The 19,020-nt window shown below is 33.7% G+C and overlaps 1 protein-coding gene across 5 annotated transcripts in view; it reads left to right on the top strand.

Moving 5' to 3' along the window:
* Window positions 1-17,459, top strand: part of TP63 (tumor protein p63) — a 269,583-nt gene extending 252,124 nt beyond the window's left edge. For 2 of the 5 annotated variants that reach the window (XM_049775965.1, XM_049775964.1), the window contains exons 11-14: window positions 10,556-10,713; window positions 12,651-12,795; window positions 14,048-14,141; window positions 17,163-17,459. In XM_049775965.1, coding sequence (XP_049631922.1) covers window positions 10,556-10,713; window positions 12,651-12,795; window positions 14,048-14,141; window positions 17,163-17,459 — 694 coding nt within the window. Of the gene's footprint in view, window positions 1-4,084; window positions 4,200-10,555; window positions 10,714-12,650; window positions 12,796-14,047; window positions 14,142-17,162 lie in introns of those variants that run through there. The other 3 variants (XM_049775966.1, XM_049775968.1, XM_049775967.1) reach the window with 2 other exon arrangements.
* Window positions 17,460-19,020: the final 1,561 nt, after the last annotated feature.

Here is a 19,020-nt window from a genome sequence, read left to right as displayed (position 1 = left end):
GATTTGAGCCATGCACAATCATGTGTCAATCCTTGCTCTAGATAAATGAGTCACTTGCCCATTTTATTGAAGCTCAGAGTTTTGTTTTAAGGAGCATATAGAATCTTAATATTCATATCCTAAATTAGAAAGGATATTAACAAGATATTTTGGAAACCTTATAGTGGTATTTCTACATTGAAGGAGTTATAGCAGTTTTTAGTAGAGATATCCCTTTACAAGAAAGTAATTGTTGTCTTCATATTAATATAATACATGGTTATAATATAGTCTCCTCTTCAGATAGGACATAACAGTTGATTCATGCTTCAGAATAGAAGGGAGAAGGATAGGATTTCTGCCATCCTATCGTATAAATTAAATGTTAAATTCCTAACTAATACAACTTTTCAATATTCAGGAAGTTCTGATATTTGTTTCCATCATTGTGTCAACTTAAACATTTAATTAATACAAAAAGGGAATCATATTCTAGTTTGAGATTACAAAGCTGGGAGGATCAAGTTTAATCAGTCAGAAAACCTGGGCGATTTGTGTTCACTTGTATGGCAACCAAAAGAATACATAGAACCAAAACCGTATTAACATATGATAAGTTATCCATTGTTATAAAAAAGTTATGCTATATTTCATAAAATATTTCATCAAAGAAGAAAAGCCATATAAAATAGTGACATTTTAAAGTTCTATTTTATATTTTAAAATGTTTGGTCAATGATAAATTATGAGGAAGCAGTACTCTCTATAGTCTCTGAATTATCCCTTTAAAAGTATTACTGCATGTTTTTGAATTGTTATCCCATAGTATATAAGAGCTAATGGTGCATGGAAATCTAACAGACTGCAAAATGCATCCTTGCAATATATAAACCTTTGGTCTAGTTTTGCATTTGTTTTATTTATTTGTGTGTGACTTAATGATTGAGTGCATCTGTATGAATTATGCTGTATTATTCAGCTGAATTTTTCAGGTTTTTTATTTTTATTCAAATTTCTAAGAAAGAGATGAATAATTAGACAATGAAAAAACATGTAACCTAATCACCAAGCAATCATCTGTAAAATAATAAATCAGTTTGGAAATGCCTGTAATATCCATAATATACTTTCCCAAACTATGCTACCATTTTTTATGCTGGTAAAGTATCATTTTTTTTACTTTCCTTACAGTAGAGGAAAATTAAATGGGAAGAGTGAATAATTTTCCAAAGGTGGCAATGAAATATTTTCAGTTTAATTGCTTCTAATAGTCTCCTCCTATGTGTTTCTCTCTGCTTACTTTTCATTTTGCATGGTTTTCCTTTTTTCAGAAATTCCTTCATTATTGCCTTCATGATCATAGAATTTATGTGATATTTTAAAGTTTTTATGAATCAAATTATCATAAAAAAGGACTTCTACTGTTTATGAAGAAACTTTATTTTAGTTATTCATCCACATTAGTTAATGAAGTAAAATCTAATAAGGGAAAAAATTAGAGCTATCATTAGTAATAGAATTCTTGCTTTTATATTTTTAAGGGACATAATTAACTTTTATGATAGTGTAGAGAGGCTACCTAAGATATATTTAGCAATCTTTTGACTTGTTTACTTTAAACCAGTATTATGTAGAAAATTAGTTTTCTACAGTTCTATATTTATATATATTTCTATATTCATCTTTGGCTTTCATCTCAGTCTCACATAAAAATCACTTCTTATATATTTTATTCACCTAATTTTTGTCTAGAAAATTAATTTTTTAGCTTCTATAAGATCGAAGATTCATTCAAATTTTAATTCAAATATATTACATCATAAGTTTCCCTTAGTTTTTCTTTTTATTTATAATTACTTGAAAAGTATAGCACATTAGTGATACATGTCAGAGAATATTGGAGAGATTAATGTCTTCTAGACCACAGTTATACATATCTGTACAATAGGTAGGAAAACAGATATATTGGAACTATAGCTATGATTTCAATGTCAGTTTATAATAAAGTGTAAATAAGTCATAGATTTGAAAACACAACTCATGTCAATATTTCTGCCTTATTAAGGTAGTTGCAATAAATCATTAACACCTCTATTCCATTTATTCTATTTCTATACATACACTATATTCCATTCAAATATTAGTATATATATTTTTTACAGTTTAGATATTCCTATTTATTTAAACTCATTTGGCTATGATTTTCTTTAATAATATTTATTGATACCTTTTATCAAATTTAATTTTTAGAGGAGTAACAAGAAGTATCTTCATTAATATTTATGTAGGACAAAGCAAGGATCACAAATCTTTCTCACAGTTAAACATGATTAATTCCAGGGCTGGCGAGGTGGCACTAGAGGTAAGGTGTCTGCCTTGCAAGCGCTAGCCAAGGAAGGACCAAGGTTCGATCCCCCGGCGTCCCATATGGTCCCCCCAAGCCAGGGGCAATTTCTGAGCCTTAGCCAGGAGTAACCCCTGAGCATCAAACAGGTGTGGCCCGAAAAACCAAACAAACAAACAAACAAACAAAACATGATTAATTCCTTTTCTCTAAGTTTGGTATATAAGTACTCCACATTTTTAGTATATTTAACTGAGAACTAATTTCAAGTTGTCAGTTCTATAAGAAAAATGTATATATTGTCAGTTTCAGGTGCTTCCAGATCAGAGGTCACGAATTTCATAAAGTTTGAATGTCACAATAGTGTTTATAAAGCTTTTGGGGTAAAGATATAGTAGCTTGGAACAGGTAATGAAGAAAATATATCATATGAGTTAGTTTAAATCTTTTCTATCGGTTTCATATTTCATTGCAGAAAGAATCTCATTTTTTATTTTAAAATTGGAACCTTTTACTGTCTCGTACTCTGTTGAACACTTTTTTAAACTACGGTATTTTTTTAAACACATTTAATTATATATTTGGGCTTTTGGGTCACACCCAGCGGCACTCAGGGGTTACTCCTGGCTCTATGCTCAGAAATTGCTCCTGGCAGTCTCGGGGGACTATGTGGGATACTGGGAATTGAACCCGGGTCCATTCCAGGTCGGCCTTGTACAAGGCCCTGTAGCTGTGCTATCGCTCCGGCACCTAACTATGGTATTTCTAATGTTTCATTAAGTCCTTGACCCAAGAGAAATAAAAGAATATAATATTCAAACCAAAGATGAAAAAAATAACAACATAAATCCTATCCTTTAGTTGGTCATAATGTTCTGGCAGATAAAATGATTTTTTGATTTCCAGTCCTGATTTAGTAAAAATGGCCTTTTATTCTATAAGAATTAACCAACATGATTTTAAAGTCACCTGGAAAACAATTCCTAAATAGTTCATGAAGTTACACAATCTTTAGCAAAATAAATTTTTCCAGGCATCATTGTGGCATAAATGACTTACTAATTATGCAAACATTGCTTTCATGAGTTTGATATGTGCATTTATAGGCCAAGTTTGTGACTAAAAGGATTAAGATATTTATCCATCTCAATCTGGGCTCATTCAAAATGCTCATTAATAGTTCTTTACAAATGCATGATGACACAGCCCCCAGACTGATAAAATCATATTTCTTTATATTTTGTAGTTAAGCTAGACAACAATAGGAATGAAGTATCATAATTGGACAGATGACATTTTACAAAAGATTACAATTAATTCTTGTCTCTGCATTGCCTTTTTCAATTAGTTCAGCTCAGAATGCCACACACTGTATTAAACACTTTGACCTATCTTGTCTCAGTTGAATTACTGTGGAAAATATATATGCTTGAGCGCCAGTCTAGTCTCAGAAGGGGCCCAAGAAAACTTACTTTTAACTTCCCTGGGTAATTCTGATAGAATTAGTTAACTGCTGCTGCTTATCTCAGTTCTCTCTCATATAATCTTGAAAATTCATTTCTGAGTGATTTTAAGGAGTGTTAAAAAAGAATGGCAAATTGTAAGGAGTGTTAAAGAAGAATGGCAAAATTAGTTTTAAAGGCATTTTATTCTGTTTAGACTATGATCATGATGGTAGAAGGACATGTTTCTTATTCATTTGATTTCAAAGTATGAGGTCCTAAGACTTTATCTTTTCTTTTCTCTGGTTCCTCTTTGCAGTCTCTTTTCAGCCTGCTTCAGGAATGAGCTTGTGGAGCCCCGGAGAGAAACTCTGAAACAATCTGACGTCTTCTTTAGACATTCCAACCCCCCAAATCGATCAGTGTACCCTTAGAGTCCCATGTTTGTAATTTGAATGGGTGTGTTTGTTTAGAGTCCCATCTCTGTAATTTGAGTGGATGTGTTTATTGTGGGGTTTGTGTGTGTGTGTGTGTGTGTGTGTGTGTGTGTGTGTGTGTGTGTGTGTGTGTAGATGGGTGTGTACATGCAGCCCTCCTCAGAAGGACTTGAAGAAGCTTTGGCTCAGTAATCCAACCTCTCAAAGCCAGATAGCCACTAGTGAGAACATTTCTTGAAGGGACTCAAAACTTTACAAGAAAAGACATTTTCTGTAGATTCTTTATCCTTCTACTCCATGTTGGTCAGTCAGGAAACTCAATGTTTGTCTGTGAGCTTTTGTGTTTCTTAGGAGGGAGGGCTCAGGATGGGAAGAGGATCATTAAGATTTTTATCAGAACCCTTTTCTGTTACCTCCTGTTGCATTTCTAAACTTCCAAGAAGCTATTGAGCAGGTCTCAAACTTAAAATGTGTTTTTAAGGAAAGGAGAAAATATATTGTTTGTGCATAAGTAAATTGTAAGAAACTGAGTGGTTTACCCAATTCTTTCAATGCTGGTCATATAATAATCTTACAAATAGTTACCAACTAATATGTCAAGTGTACTGCTGGACAGAGAAATGATATTTGCTATGAGTAATAAATGTGGGGCATATTCTTTTCTTCTTTTGAGAACTTGCAATGTTAGTATCCTTCCCTCATCCAAAATAAAATGTTCATTAGTGCTATATCAGAGTCTACCACTAACATAATGTAGCCTGATATCAATTTCTTCACTTATGGTATCCCTAGAAACCACATCCTCAAACTACTCATAGACCTTAAGGCAGATAATATTTTGTTACTTTTAATAAGAGGTTAGAGCTATGTAATGTTGTTCTAGGAAGTTATATATCATTATCCAAAATGGAGATCAATTTTTCTTCCCAGATTTATGATTATTGGTTTGATTGGAGCTCCTATCTTTCAATATTTCTATAATGTAATGCCACATTACTGACAGTGCTCAATCTACTTTATCCAAGTGACGTACTTTCCACCAGTGATAGCCAAGTAGACATGTAAAACTCAACATAATTTTAAGTAGATGTAATTTATTTTCTCAAAATGTTTAGAAAATGCAATTATGTTCATTTTAAACCTTTATTTTAAGGGAAAATACAGCAGGTAAGGTGCTTGTCATGCATGTGGCTGATCTGGTTTTAATCACTAGCACTCCATATGGTCCTCTGAGCACTACCAGGAGTGATCTCTAAGCACAAAACCAGGAGTAAGCCCTGAGCAAATCTGGGTCTGATCTCAACCCACCTACCTCCCCATATATTTTATAAAGAACAAAGGACTTTAAAAATTTCCTCTTTTCCTTCATCTCATCATACCAGATTACCAGCTTTTCATTATGTGTCACCATAAAAATGATATCTTGTTACTAATGCTATTGCTTTATGGATGTGTGATTTTAATTAATTTTCAATAAACTTTTGCATCTTGGTTTATTTTGTAGTATTTTCTTTTATTGTTTTTATTTCTTAAATATTAGACTATCTTTATTTCAATGCTCCAGGTGCCATGCATATATCAAAGAAAAAGAGTAATAGAATACTTACTTTACATGTACATAATTTAGCATTTGATGTTTTTATTGAAGAAATTTTGTGTCAGTTAGTCCTAAAACTACACATTATTAGAATGCTTGAAATTTTGTTTTATTCTTCTTTGTGTTTTCTCATCGGGAGCCAAGAACACTAGTATTATTGGCTCAGATCTCTGAACAAGTCTATAATGGCATCTGAAATTAAGTTTGTACAAAGAATTTAAATCAAGCACAAATGTAAATAATTTTGTTCAGTGATACAGACATTTTCAAGTATACTCCTGAAAATCTTGAGTTACATTTGTCCACTATTTTTTAAAGAAATTAAAATGTGTATTCATTATGATTAATTGCTTCTTAAAGCTTTAATATAATTATTTTGAATAATAATTCAGTAGCTTAGAAAAATCAGACTTTGTGGGGCCAGAGTGATAGCAAAGTGGGTAGGGCATTTGCCTTGTATATGGCTGTGCAGGATTCAGTTCCCAGCATTTCGTTTGGTTCCCCGAGTCTGCCAGGAATGATTCTTGAAAGCAGAGCCAGGAGTTTCTCCTGAGCGATACCAAGTTGTAGCCCAACATCCCGCCCCCAAGAAAAAAAGAAAAAGAAAAGAAAATCAGACTATGTTTCTTTTGTATATTAGACCCTAGATTTGATCTCCAACACACACACACACAAAACTTGTACACAAATATGTTTATATTCCAGGTAAAAGCTTATTAATATAATCACACGATCTTATTATACTGGCTATATTAATAGTGTTTTTAGTTAATTTGAATCCCATTTAATCTAATAATTTCTTTTTTTAAAACCATAGTTGGTTCATGATATAGTCAGCTTTATTTAACATTTGATTTTTCCAGAAGTTTTTTCCTTCTTCCACCTTGTATTCTTACTCATAGTAACTTTCACATATGAGCACATATAATATGATGAAAAATATTTTATAATTATAGTTGGCCTAAATAGGGAATAAATATTTCCCCTTGTTTTTAGGAGAAAGGTTAATTCACTGGAGATAAATATTAAAATCAGGACAATAATAGTTACTACTTAAAGGACAAATAAATAATTCTTATCCAGATATTGCACTGCTTTATTTATTTATTTGATTTTTGGACATACTCAGGAGTTACTCCACTCTCTGCACTTAGGAATTATTCCTGGCGGTTCTCAGAGAATCATATGAAATGCTAGCAAATGAATCCTAGTTGTCTGTGTGCAAAGCAAATATACTACCCACTGTACTATCACTACAATCCCTGTTGCATTGCTTTTCTTGGGGGGTGGGGAGCTTGGGCCACATCTGGTGATGCTCAGGGATTACTCCTGGCTGTGTGCTCAGAAATCGCTCCTGGTTGGGGATTATATGGGACACTGGGGATCAAATCCAGGTCCATTCTGGGTCAGCCGCATACAAGGCAAATACCCTACCACTGTGCTATCACACTGGCCCCTGTTGCATTGCTTTTTAAGTGCATTTTTACTTTTCTCATCCAGTGGTTGTTTGCTGTACTCCTAAATCCTCTGCTCCTCTTAAATTCTTCACTCCAGAACTGGTTTAGTAAATAGGTTTCTTCTGAAGCATCAACAAATAATACTAGATTTGTTTTTAAATTGAAAACGAAAGCTCTAAGGCAAAATGGTAGGAATCCATTGGTGAAACTCTAGGCCTCTCCAGCAAAGGAAATAATTAAGTTTCTGTCTCCTTAAGAATTTTGACTTTCTGCAATATTGCCACTAGACTTAGAATCAGAAAAGCTTATTTCTAGTCTCGAATGATTTAAATATCATGTATAGCTCTTAGTTACTGCCATAATTCTGATGGAGAAACCAGAGACTAGATTGATAATGAAGTGAATAGGGCACTTGCATTGCATTCATAACTGAAATTTAATCTCTGGCATGTCATATGGTACTTTGCTCCTCTCTAGGACTGATTTCTAAGTGCAAATGTAAGCCACTTCATGTTATGGTTCAAAACACAAACTAAATAAATACAGAAAGCCAAAATTATTCAACTTAGAAACTGAAATATAAATTCACTAGAATTTTAACTCACAGTTAAAATACATGAGATATGACTTTATATATCACATTTATATTAGATTTCTAGAAAAATATTGTATATCTTTAAAAAATAAGCTTCGGACATGCATCTTATCAACTGAGGCAAGTTGAGTTCATGATGATATGTGTATGTATATGTTATATATGTGATTGGTTATGGGTAAAAAGATAACATAACGACAGAGAGCCTGTTGCTCTTGGTCATTTTGTCTACACCTTTAGATTACACAGAAGTTTTTGTTGTCGTTGGTATTATCCACATCATATTCGTGATAGATTGTGTGTATATAAATGTATGTACTTATATATAAACATATAAAGCCTTGCCACATAATTACCTGATTTGGGAGGGAGGTAAGAGATATTATACAGGTATTCTTTAGGTATAGAGGAAAAAAATTACCTCTGCCTCTGTTATCTGTACTAGATTCTGTATGAGGTACATTATGGTAATCAAAGAGTTATAAGACACACCTAGCCAGGCATTTCTTGGCTACCTTGCCTGTGCTTTGAGATGTAATTAAAGATGCTCAGAACTATATCCAGTTGAGCTGACTCATGTACAGGCATTCCTTATAATTATGTAATAAATTTGGAAGTACTTGGTGATGTTCTCTTTTATTTTTTCTCTTAATACATCAGTTCCTTGATTGGATCACTGTGCACCATTGTGTACAGTGTTTAATATATGGGAAATTTTCACAAAAATATTTTTAAGATCCAGGAGACTTTTCATCTCATCATTTACTGATATGTGACTTTGAACACCTATTTTTCTTACAAATTTAGATTTATCCATTTGTATTGTAGAGAGAATATTTCTGTGATGACACATGCATCAACAGGGATGTATGAGTTATTCATAAGAATGAATAAAGAACTTGAGCCTAAAGTATCTTAAATGGGAAAGGTCAAAATATAAACTCCTGTTTATACAACATAGAAAATCTGTGCCCTCCTACTTAAAAATATGATTATAATAAGCAACTGTAGTGTTAATTGTACATCAATTTTCATGCTCATTTATGCAAATATGTATATTATATTCTGTTGAATTCCTCTAACGATGAGTCCCAGTGCTATTAAGGGGAACCTTAACTTGAAATGTTCTTTTCTTATGAAGAATGTTGAGTAACAAGTTTAAAACCAGCCTTACTACTATATAATTTTAAATACTATAACTACTTTTATTTATTGGGGGAGGGGGTGTTTTTAAAATATCAGTATGCTGTATTTACTCAAGACCTAGGTTTATTTATAAGGCCTTCAAACATTTTATTGTACATATATATTTATAAATCCAAATAAGACTCAAAGAAACAAAACTTTCTCCTACCTTTACTTTTTCTGTGGCAATAGTGAGGAAGAGACAACAAATAGATTTACATTTCGTTTTTGTTTTGTTTTGTTTTGTTTTGATTTACATTTTGTTTGAAAGAGGAAACTTCTATCAAAGTTTAGGAACATGCTTAGAACCCAATCTTTACTTTGTAATCATAGCAATTACTCCCTGTTAATGCCATAGGGTCTATAAAACTCTACATCTTTTTCAGTTGTCACCATAGCTCTACAAGGTAAGTTGGATTGTTACCTTATGTAATCAACATACTGACTCTCTCAAAAATGTAACCATTTCTTATAAGCTTTCCTATCTTAATTTAATAACAAAACCATAAAGTAAATGTGTCTTTATATGGTTTATGTAGTTTTTGGGAAACAAAAGCAAGTCAGAAATGTTTCATGCTCCAAAGAAAGGTTTAAACTTTGACTTTATAACTCTTTAGCCTGTTATTCTAGTAGACATATGTACTCACAAACACACATATATCTATATATCTATATCTACTTACCTGTATCACAGGAGTGACAATCAAGTGGGTAATACCACATATCATAAAATGCATAGCTGACAACCTGTTTAAAGTTGCTTAAATAAAGATATTAATTTTTCAAAAATGCCCTAAAAATCAAGTTATTCTCAAAGTTGAAGTTCAGTTGGAAGAAACTTTTATTTTCTTTTGTTTCTCATGTTTCTTGTCAAAACTCAATAGAACCTTGTGTTGGCCTCAAGGATTCTCTTATATAGAAAGCCTATTGACAATCAATGCATTGTTTTGTGAGTCATGCCTGTCTTGCTGAAATCATGTTACCATATAGGGCCTCTGTTTCACAGTATTTTGTTCTAACAAATGTTCAGTTTTTGTTATATTTACAGTTATTTTCCACATACGTTAAAAGTGTAGGAAGTTACATATGAAATTATAGTGTCTGCTATAATTTCAGCTTAGAATTCCCATGTCTTCCATAAGCTACAGGGTCTTCATTCATTTTCCTTGTTGACTTTCAAATCACTTGTGTTGTAGGGCAAGGGAAAACAAAAGTATGGATCAAAGAGTAGAGGCAAAAGAAAGATGCAATCAATTATTTTCCCTCTCACAAAAGAGATTTCATTGTACTATACATTTTCATTAAATATATGTAAATTGATGACAATTTGGTGATCTTTCCATCATTAGAAAACTATCATATGGAAACAAAAATTATTTTAATTGATTATAGAGGAATGCTTTTTGCACATGTACAATTCAGAAACATGGTTTTATCTGAGACCTGTTGGAAATGACTTGTCCTCCATGTTCATTGTACCTATACTCACTATCATCATTCCTCATGTTTATGTTTCCAGGACCTCAATGCAGTCTCAATCTTCATACGGTAACAGCTCTCCACCACTGAATAAAATGAACAGCATGAACAAGCTGCCTTCTGTGAGCCAGCTTATCAACCCCCAGCAGCGCAACACACTGACTCCCACAACTATTCCTGATGGCATGGGATCCAACCGTAAGTGCCTCTCCTTTCAGCTGTCATTTAGATAACTGGGCTAGTGTAAGAGAGACTTCTTGAGGACTAGGGAAGAATTTTCTCTGAAATGAGAGGTACCATAGAATAAAGTATGCTGTATTTGAGGGCTTTAGTTCTCAAGGTGAACTGTCCTCAGTTTTTAAATATTATAAAACATATTAGGGATAGAGAGACTATTTCACAGGAATAAGATCTCAATGAAAGAAACAATGCACTTTCTGCCAGCATGGATAGAATTCTAACCTTATTTAAATTAGACAAAGGGAAATTTAATCAACGTGTCATAAGTATACTTGTGTTATGGACTTAAAGTTTAGAAACATTGATTATACTCTGGATTTCACTGCATGTACTATAACCTGTACAGCTACAAAAAAGCTATTTCTCTAATGCTCCAGTTTCTATTCAGAAAATTATCATATTGCACATGATTCTGTACCCTTCAGAGTTCATGCTTTCTAAATTCATCTCTATTCCAAATACAAACAGGGAATGGACATAAAAAAAGGAATATCCATTAATCTTGCTAACACATAGATTCCTCAAATCTGCTAAATATAATGTACTGGACAGTGTGAGAAATGGCTAAGAGATGTATACTTTTGCTGTAAATATAATTATCTTTTCCAAGAGAGCTTAAACTAACAAAGTAGTACTAAAATTTGAGGTTTAAAAATGTCAGTTAAAAATGCAGAAGCTATATAAAATCCTTCTGTGTGGGGAATCCTAAGATCTGTACATTTATCTTATGATAAACTTCCTTTTGAAATACTGCTTCAATATTACTATTTGATCTTATCATATTTATTCACAACTTTTAACTTCCATGTCAGTAGAAAAAAGGCCAGGATGTTGAGAAATTAAAGGAGGGTGAAATTTTGACCCCCTGAAATCTGATGACCAAAGTTCCGATTTTAGCGAGTTACAAATATGTCTGAGATGGTTGCCCTGGTGTTTCAGCAAAGGCTTAATTAAAATCCAGACTCTTATTTCCCTAGTAATAAATGGATTTTGAGACAAATCTGATCTCATGACGTCTTCTACTTTGACATTAAAAGGCATAGGAATCATTCTAACTTTCTAGAATAAAAGTAATAGTGGTGAATATAAATTTATATTTGTATGATCTATAGTGTGCCTACCTATTTTTTGTATTTATATCCTTCATGTATTCTCGAATGTTATCAGAAAAGTTCTCTGGATAACTGATGGGACATAAGTCTGTGTTCTTTGATTAGGTTATGGCAGGAGTTACCCCTATTTACATAATACTCACTAAAATTGAGGTATATTTCATTAAATTTCAGTAGATGTGACTTCATATGTATTATTGGACCTAATTTTTTCTTTTCTTTGAGTAACCAAGTTTATTATTTAGTACAGAAAATCAATTACATATTGACATATTCCCAAATACATTCCAGAAATAAAACATGGGGAGAGTTGGAATATTTACCTTCATTCTTCCTATTAAACTTGTGGTTTCAATAATTATTATTAATTTCCCAGTTTACAAATATTTCAAGTGGCACTTAATTGTTTTCTCACTTAATATATGCTTATTGTGAATCTATTTTTATGACAAAGATTATAGTAGAACTAATCACTAGGTTTGAGGAAGCTAGTCTAGAATGGAGTAAAATGAAACCAGTTAAATCAAATGAAAGGCATATTACACTTACCTAAAGACAGAGCATTCTAAATGGAGAAAGTGGTGGTGAGAAATTATCTTAAGAGAATAATTTGGTGGCTTTTCTCGTGAGAAGAAGGACACTAGAAGGGTTGTAGTGATAGAAAATTGAAAGGAAAGTTGATAGTTCTGGTCCTTAGTAATAATAAAGCCAACAAGATGGACCACTAGGATGCTGGTATGTGATGAAGGCCGTAACCTTCTCTGTTCTCCTGCTTCTGTTCAGTTCCTATGATGGGCACCCACATGCCAATGGCTGGAGACATGAATGGACTCAGCCCTACCCAGACCCTCCCTCCCCCACTATCCATGCCATCCACCTCCCACTGCACTCCCCCACCTCCGTACCCCACAGATTGCAGCCTTGTAAGGTGAGTCCACAGAATGTGCCCTGAGGGCCCATTTTAAGTATTTCTGGGTGGTGGAGGGTGGACATTGTAAAACAGATAGCATACTTGGAAAGAAAGTTGGTTGTCTTGGTTGACATTTAGTCACCATTGTCTCTGCTTGATCAAAGAAAAACAAACCATCATACTAACCTGGAATAAATTAAAATGTGAGTGTAAAAAAAATAAATAAATAAAATGTGAGTGTATACACATATTATTTTAATGTACATTTACACTATTTTAACTTACTCCACCCCCACCTCATACATTTACTCTGATCAGTTATGGTCATTAAGTTGGTGCTCAGGGCTGGGCTTCCCAAAAGGGCAGTAAACTTGCTCTCTTGCTCCCTTTTCTGCTCTCTAGGCTTCATAGCTTTAAGCCATCATGGAATCAGTATTTTAGAATTATGTGTCCATTAAAAGTTTTAAATTTAGAAAAAATAATGGACTTTTTAGAACTTCATAGTCTTATGCTTTTCTGCTTAGAAAATGGTTATAATCCATACAAAAGAGTTCTGATAGACTTTATAAAATGTATCAAGTCAACAGAATCTGTTTCCCATAAATATGAGTTTACCGACTTATCTGTGCCCTGCTTCATGTGCCGGATATGACTTTGATTAATGATTGAAAATATACAAGTATATGAACCTTGTATGATAGTAGGAGCAGTATCAGAAAAATCTGAGAAGATGCTGTATCCTTCCAGCATCTGGCTCTGTGACAGTTGGCATCATCAATCTGAGGTTGATACCCAGTAAGGGTTAGTGTTTTGAAGAGGACAGAAATTTAAAGTGTTAACAACTTCACAGTAATGTGACCTATAATTTTTTAACACAGAAACTAATCTCATAAACTATAAAGGAAAAAAAGGAAAATGTTTTCAGTTATTTAAAGTAAAGAACCAAGTGTCAAAATGACTGAGAATCTGACTACTGGTCTCACTTCTTTAACGCCCCTGGCAGAGCCTGTAGTATTCCAAAGATCCCCATTAGAAAAACCCGCTTTATTGGGAATTATTTGAATCTATTTTAGTTTCTGTTGATCTAAAATTTAATTAACAATTCCCAAGCCTCAAATCTGAGATCCTCATATAATTGTATATTTTATCAATTGTTTCCTCTATAGAGCATCCTAGGGCAAAATGTTGGGTTTTCTTTGATCTGGCCAATGCAGTTGGGGTGAACTTTCTTTTTCTGTTTCCTCCTTCCTATTCCCTCCTCCCTATGCAGTTTCTTAGCAAGGTTGGGCTGTTCATCATGCCTGGACTATTTCACGACCCAGGGGCTGACCACCATCTATCAGATTGAGCATTACTCCATGGATGTAAGTAATTGTTAGACTTTTGAGTTTTATGTCTTCACTTCCTTCATCTGGTGACATCCACATTCTAGTTTAATTCCCAGATAGTTTTAAATTTAACTTTCTTAATATCCCCTATGTGCAAACTTAATGGAACCCATAATTGTATTAGAAGTATTTTTAAGTCTTTACTTGTGAAAAGCTTAATAATTAACTTCCCTCAATTTTAAGGATGGATCAATAATTGTTTCATATACCCATACTTAATGCAAAGTGAGGAAGAGATCTCATTTCCACCTTTGAAAAATTTATATTCTCAAAAGAATTCAAGTAACGATTTGGATGTTCTCTTATTAATTGGTGTAGGACTCTATGAGAAAAGAGCAGGAAGCAGGTGATATTATTCTCACTTGAGATGGAGAGATGAAACAGAGTAATTTGCCATGATGAGAGTTGATGACAGGACCAGGAATAAAACCCTAAGGTGTAAGCTACTAGTTCTTTTGACTCTGTGACTTACTTTTTCTGCCCGGCTAATAGGACCTTAAGAGGGTTTTAGCTCTTTTGCTCAATTAGAACCATATGTTCATTCAATTTCAATTCTATCAGAGAATAACCCAGTCACTTTTTCAAGATGATTGATAAAGAATCATTAGTGAGGGTTCAAGTCTCAATCATGCATTCTAGTGTCAGAGAAAACCTTTGAGTTCTTACTTTGATTTATTAGCCTCATTTGATCAAATTGGGTTCATAATCACTCCCTGTTGCCTTTGGCATTGATTGACATGTCTTTTGGAGTAAGAGCAAGCTGGATAAGAGGGACCTTTTTCTTGCTTCCTAGATCACTTCTGAACTGCTGTTTCTCAGAGACTTATATTATTTGGATTTATTCTGATCATTCTTGCAGGTCATTCTTCATGCTTTTTTTTCCTTTGGAGTTTGCTATCCTTTTTTCTAACTTCTAGGGGCTTTTTGGATGATGGATAAATATACTCTCTGGCTCTGCTGCTGCTGCTTATGGTTGGGATCTTTTATTCCCCCTTCCTTGAGCACCGATGCTAGAGGTAGGCCTGTAGCATGAGAATGCCCCAGAACTGTGATGACAGGTATAGGCTGTGCTTTAATAATTCCCCCTTTTAGCATCCCCTACTCACTAATGGAAAAAATACAATTTAAATATATGGAGAAGGGGCTGGAGAGATAGCACAGCGGCATTTGCCTTGCAAGCAGCCAACCCAGGATCGAATCCTGTGGTTGGTTCGAATCCCAGCATCCCATATGGTCCCCCGTGGCTACCAGGAGTGATTTCTGAACAGATAGCCAGGAGTAACCCCTGAGTGCTGCCTGGTGTGCCCCTCCAAGAAAACCCCCCAAAAATAAATTAAATAAACAAATAAATAAAAAATATGGAGAAATATTTAGGGAAAAGTTTCAGTAAGATTCAGATAAGTTTCTAATGGCATGCATTCATTAAAGAAAATGTACTTTACCTGTATTTAGGACAGGGAATTTTTCCCTTCCTTATATTTGTAAATTTATATTTTAAACTTGTTCACTATTCCCCACAAAGTAATATGTCAGGATGCTCTCTTGACTATTCAGACCTTACACTAATCTCTATAAGTCCATTTTAGCTGAATTGCCTTGGTCTTTTGCTAGTCTCCAGACCCTAGTTTTCTCACTTGCCAGTCATCAGCTCAAATCTATCCCAAGTCCTGCAGACTAATGGAGCCTTCTTTATAAAAAAATATGTGAGCCTACTGAAAGTCTCAGAAGCATAAGGAACTAAAGTCAGGTAGCTCTTTGTGACTTAACTTTTCAATAATGTATCATTTGCTATAATATTTCATTGGCGTACCTATACTGAACATTTAAAAAACATTAGCAATTTCTGCATTCTCACCTCAGCTTCTTCTTGCTCATTACTGGAAACAGACACCTCTTTTTCAGCTTGTCTCCCAGCATTAATTACACTTATTTGATATTCCTTCCTGGATAAAGAATATAATAAAAAAATGGGGAGTTTCAATCAGTACAAAGAAAATATAACATAGTATAATGGTTATATTTATATGATATGCTTATATGATTCTCAGATTATTTTTTTCTCATTTATAAGAGAGTTCCCAATGCATATTGATCTAAAAAAGGTGTATCCCTTCTTATCAATGAAGAAACAGAAGCTAATAGAGAATAAGTCACTTATGGAAGTTCTTGAGACAATTAGTCACAAAGAAACACTGTAAAATCCTTGTGACTCTAAGCACAGTAGAAGCCACCACAGTTCAAACTAACTACATATTCTGTGTCTTCTCTACTCACTAATAGACTAGAGAACTACAGTCTGCATTTTGATATCTTGTTTTATTAAATTCCAAGAGAACTTTTTAGTTGTTAGAGAAATTTCAGGCTGAGAGGCTGTCCAGAGTTATCTGTTTATTAATTTAGTTGTCTAACCTAAGACTTATCGGCCTTACTCACTTCCAGCTTTTCTTTATATGAAATAGTATTATATCATCTACCATGAATATGAACACTCAGTAGCAAAACAAGTAAGTTTAATGTGGATCACATAGAAAATGTTGAATACCTATTACTATTTTCTTTTTGTCACCTCACTTTAATGATGGCTATATTTTATTAAAATTTTATTAAAATATTTATATGATTTTATTAAAATATTTTATTAAAATCTTTCTTCTAGTGCATAGAACCAGATAAAGAACCAAAAATTGTTTTGATTTTTGTGTTTAGATTTTTTTGCCCTCTGACCTTATCAAAAGGCATTATTCTTTACCAATGAGGAAACTGAAACATATTAATAAAGAATAAATGCGGTAGAATTCATGAGCAGAGATAATCCCTGAAGTCATACCTTTGTTCTTAATCACATAGAATAACAAAGGTTATCAGAAAGCTCATTTTGCTCCCCAAATTAGGGATCAATAAATTCAGGACAATTAAAAGAGTGCACTGGAAAATGGCAAGATATGTAATCTAAATGACAACCTATCTCTTTCCTAATTCTTCCTGAATATTGCATAGGATTTGGCAAGTCTAAAAATCCCTGAGCAGTTCCGCCATGCTATTTGGAAGGGAATCCTGGACCATCGGCAACTCCATGATTTTTCCTCTCCTCCTCACCTCCTGAGGACCCCAAGTGGTGCTTCTACAGTCAGTGTGGGATCCAGTGAGACTCGGGGTGAACGTGTCATTGACGCTGTGCGCTTCACTCTTCGCCAGACCATCTCCTTTCCACCCCGTGATGAGTGGAATGACTTCAACTTCGACATGGATGCCCGTCGCAACAAGCAACAGCGCATCAAGGAAGAGGGGGAATGAGCAGTTCTGGGGTTTTTTTCTGTCCTCTTATCACCTTCCTTGTACTTTGCCCCATCCAGGGCACTGCTGCTTGATCTTGAAAGCATTCTCCCTAGCTACTGTCCTTCCTTTTCTCAGTCTGGATCTTAAGGGAGGGAGTTATAAGGCAATCTCTTATTGAATGTCCAATATGGCATCTGATTCTGGCTTTCAGCCTTGAAATCTATTGCTTGCAGGACTTGAGTTATCATGGTTAGGTAGAATTGAAGAAAATAAAAAAGAAAAGAAAGCAGTGGTTGTCCCCTTAAGCTGCAGAGACTTTTATAAAGCATTTTCATCCTTATAGTCTAAGACTATAAATATATAAATATATAAATATATGGTATATATTTTGGGTGAAGGTCTTTGACTATTGTTTAAATATAATTTAAAGGAAAGGAAATTAATTTGCACTTATCAACCTATTTTTCAATTCATTTGTTTTAAGTAGTTTATCTATATTCCTTCTCTCAATGGTTGCTGTGTATGGGTATATAGATATCCAGAACTGATAATACAAGTGAGTAGCAATGATGATAAATATGTGCTACATCAAATGTTTGGTATATCTACTGTATTAATCATTGCTTATTATGTGACTAAGGCTCTGTAAATATGTATCCAATTATTAATGCATATTCTATGTTACTGACATCACTAGTAGTGATGTGGATCTATTTTGGAATATTTAGTCTAATTATTAGGAAAAAACCACATTCACACTAGTATAGAGAAGGAGAAATGAAATAATCTTTCTTCTTAGGTAGGAAATGGAAAATGTGGATTATGGCTAAGACTTGAAAGGTCTAGTGCAGCAAATCCCCAAACAAAACACGCTCTGATTTCATGAGTATATCAGTAAGCCCTTCAAATTTCCCCTCACTTCTATTTCTATCTCAGAATGTCACTCTAGAAGGATATGTGCTTTACTACTAAGCCACAACCATAACCTGCAGATATAGTATTTATTAATAACTATTGTGAAACATTTGCTGCCATAAAAGATGCCTAAAAGCTAAACTTTAATACTAATTGACTAATGCAACTAAGCATTTTCTATTCTTTTTTAGAATATATGTTAATTTGATTGGGATGGATGTCACCTATGTAGCTTGTACAACAAAATTATAAAGCCTGTTGAGAAGATCCAGGAAAAACTGGAATCATAACAAAAAATTAAATCTCTACTGAACAGCAAGATAGCTCAGTGAGACTGAAGGAAACCCTTAGAATATCATTTGAAATACGTATAGATAACAATATCTGGTAAATATTTCTTTCAAAGACTCAACTATAAAATTATACTTTAAATGGCCTGAATTAGGAGTAGTTAACATAGAAACAAATAAAATAGTGAGATCAGGTTTCCTGTAGCATGATTTGTAACACTATCCTATTTTCTGTTTTGACCAATATGAGTTTTATTGTGTTGGAAAGTAACTGTGAGAATGCAAATCTCTCTTCTGGACTGTGCATAGACATAAAAATGTCACACAGATTGGGGCATAAGCCTTTAATGAGAGAGATTGCTTGAACCACATAA

The sequence above is a fragment of the Suncus etruscus genome, chromosome 6 (genome assembly GCF_024139225.1).
Source record: "Suncus etruscus isolate mSunEtr1 chromosome 6, mSunEtr1.pri.cur, whole genome shotgun sequence".
Taxonomy (NCBI): domain Eukaryota; kingdom Metazoa; phylum Chordata; class Mammalia; order Eulipotyphla; family Soricidae; genus Suncus; species Suncus etruscus.
This window is presented reverse-complemented; position numbering and strand designations above follow the sequence as displayed.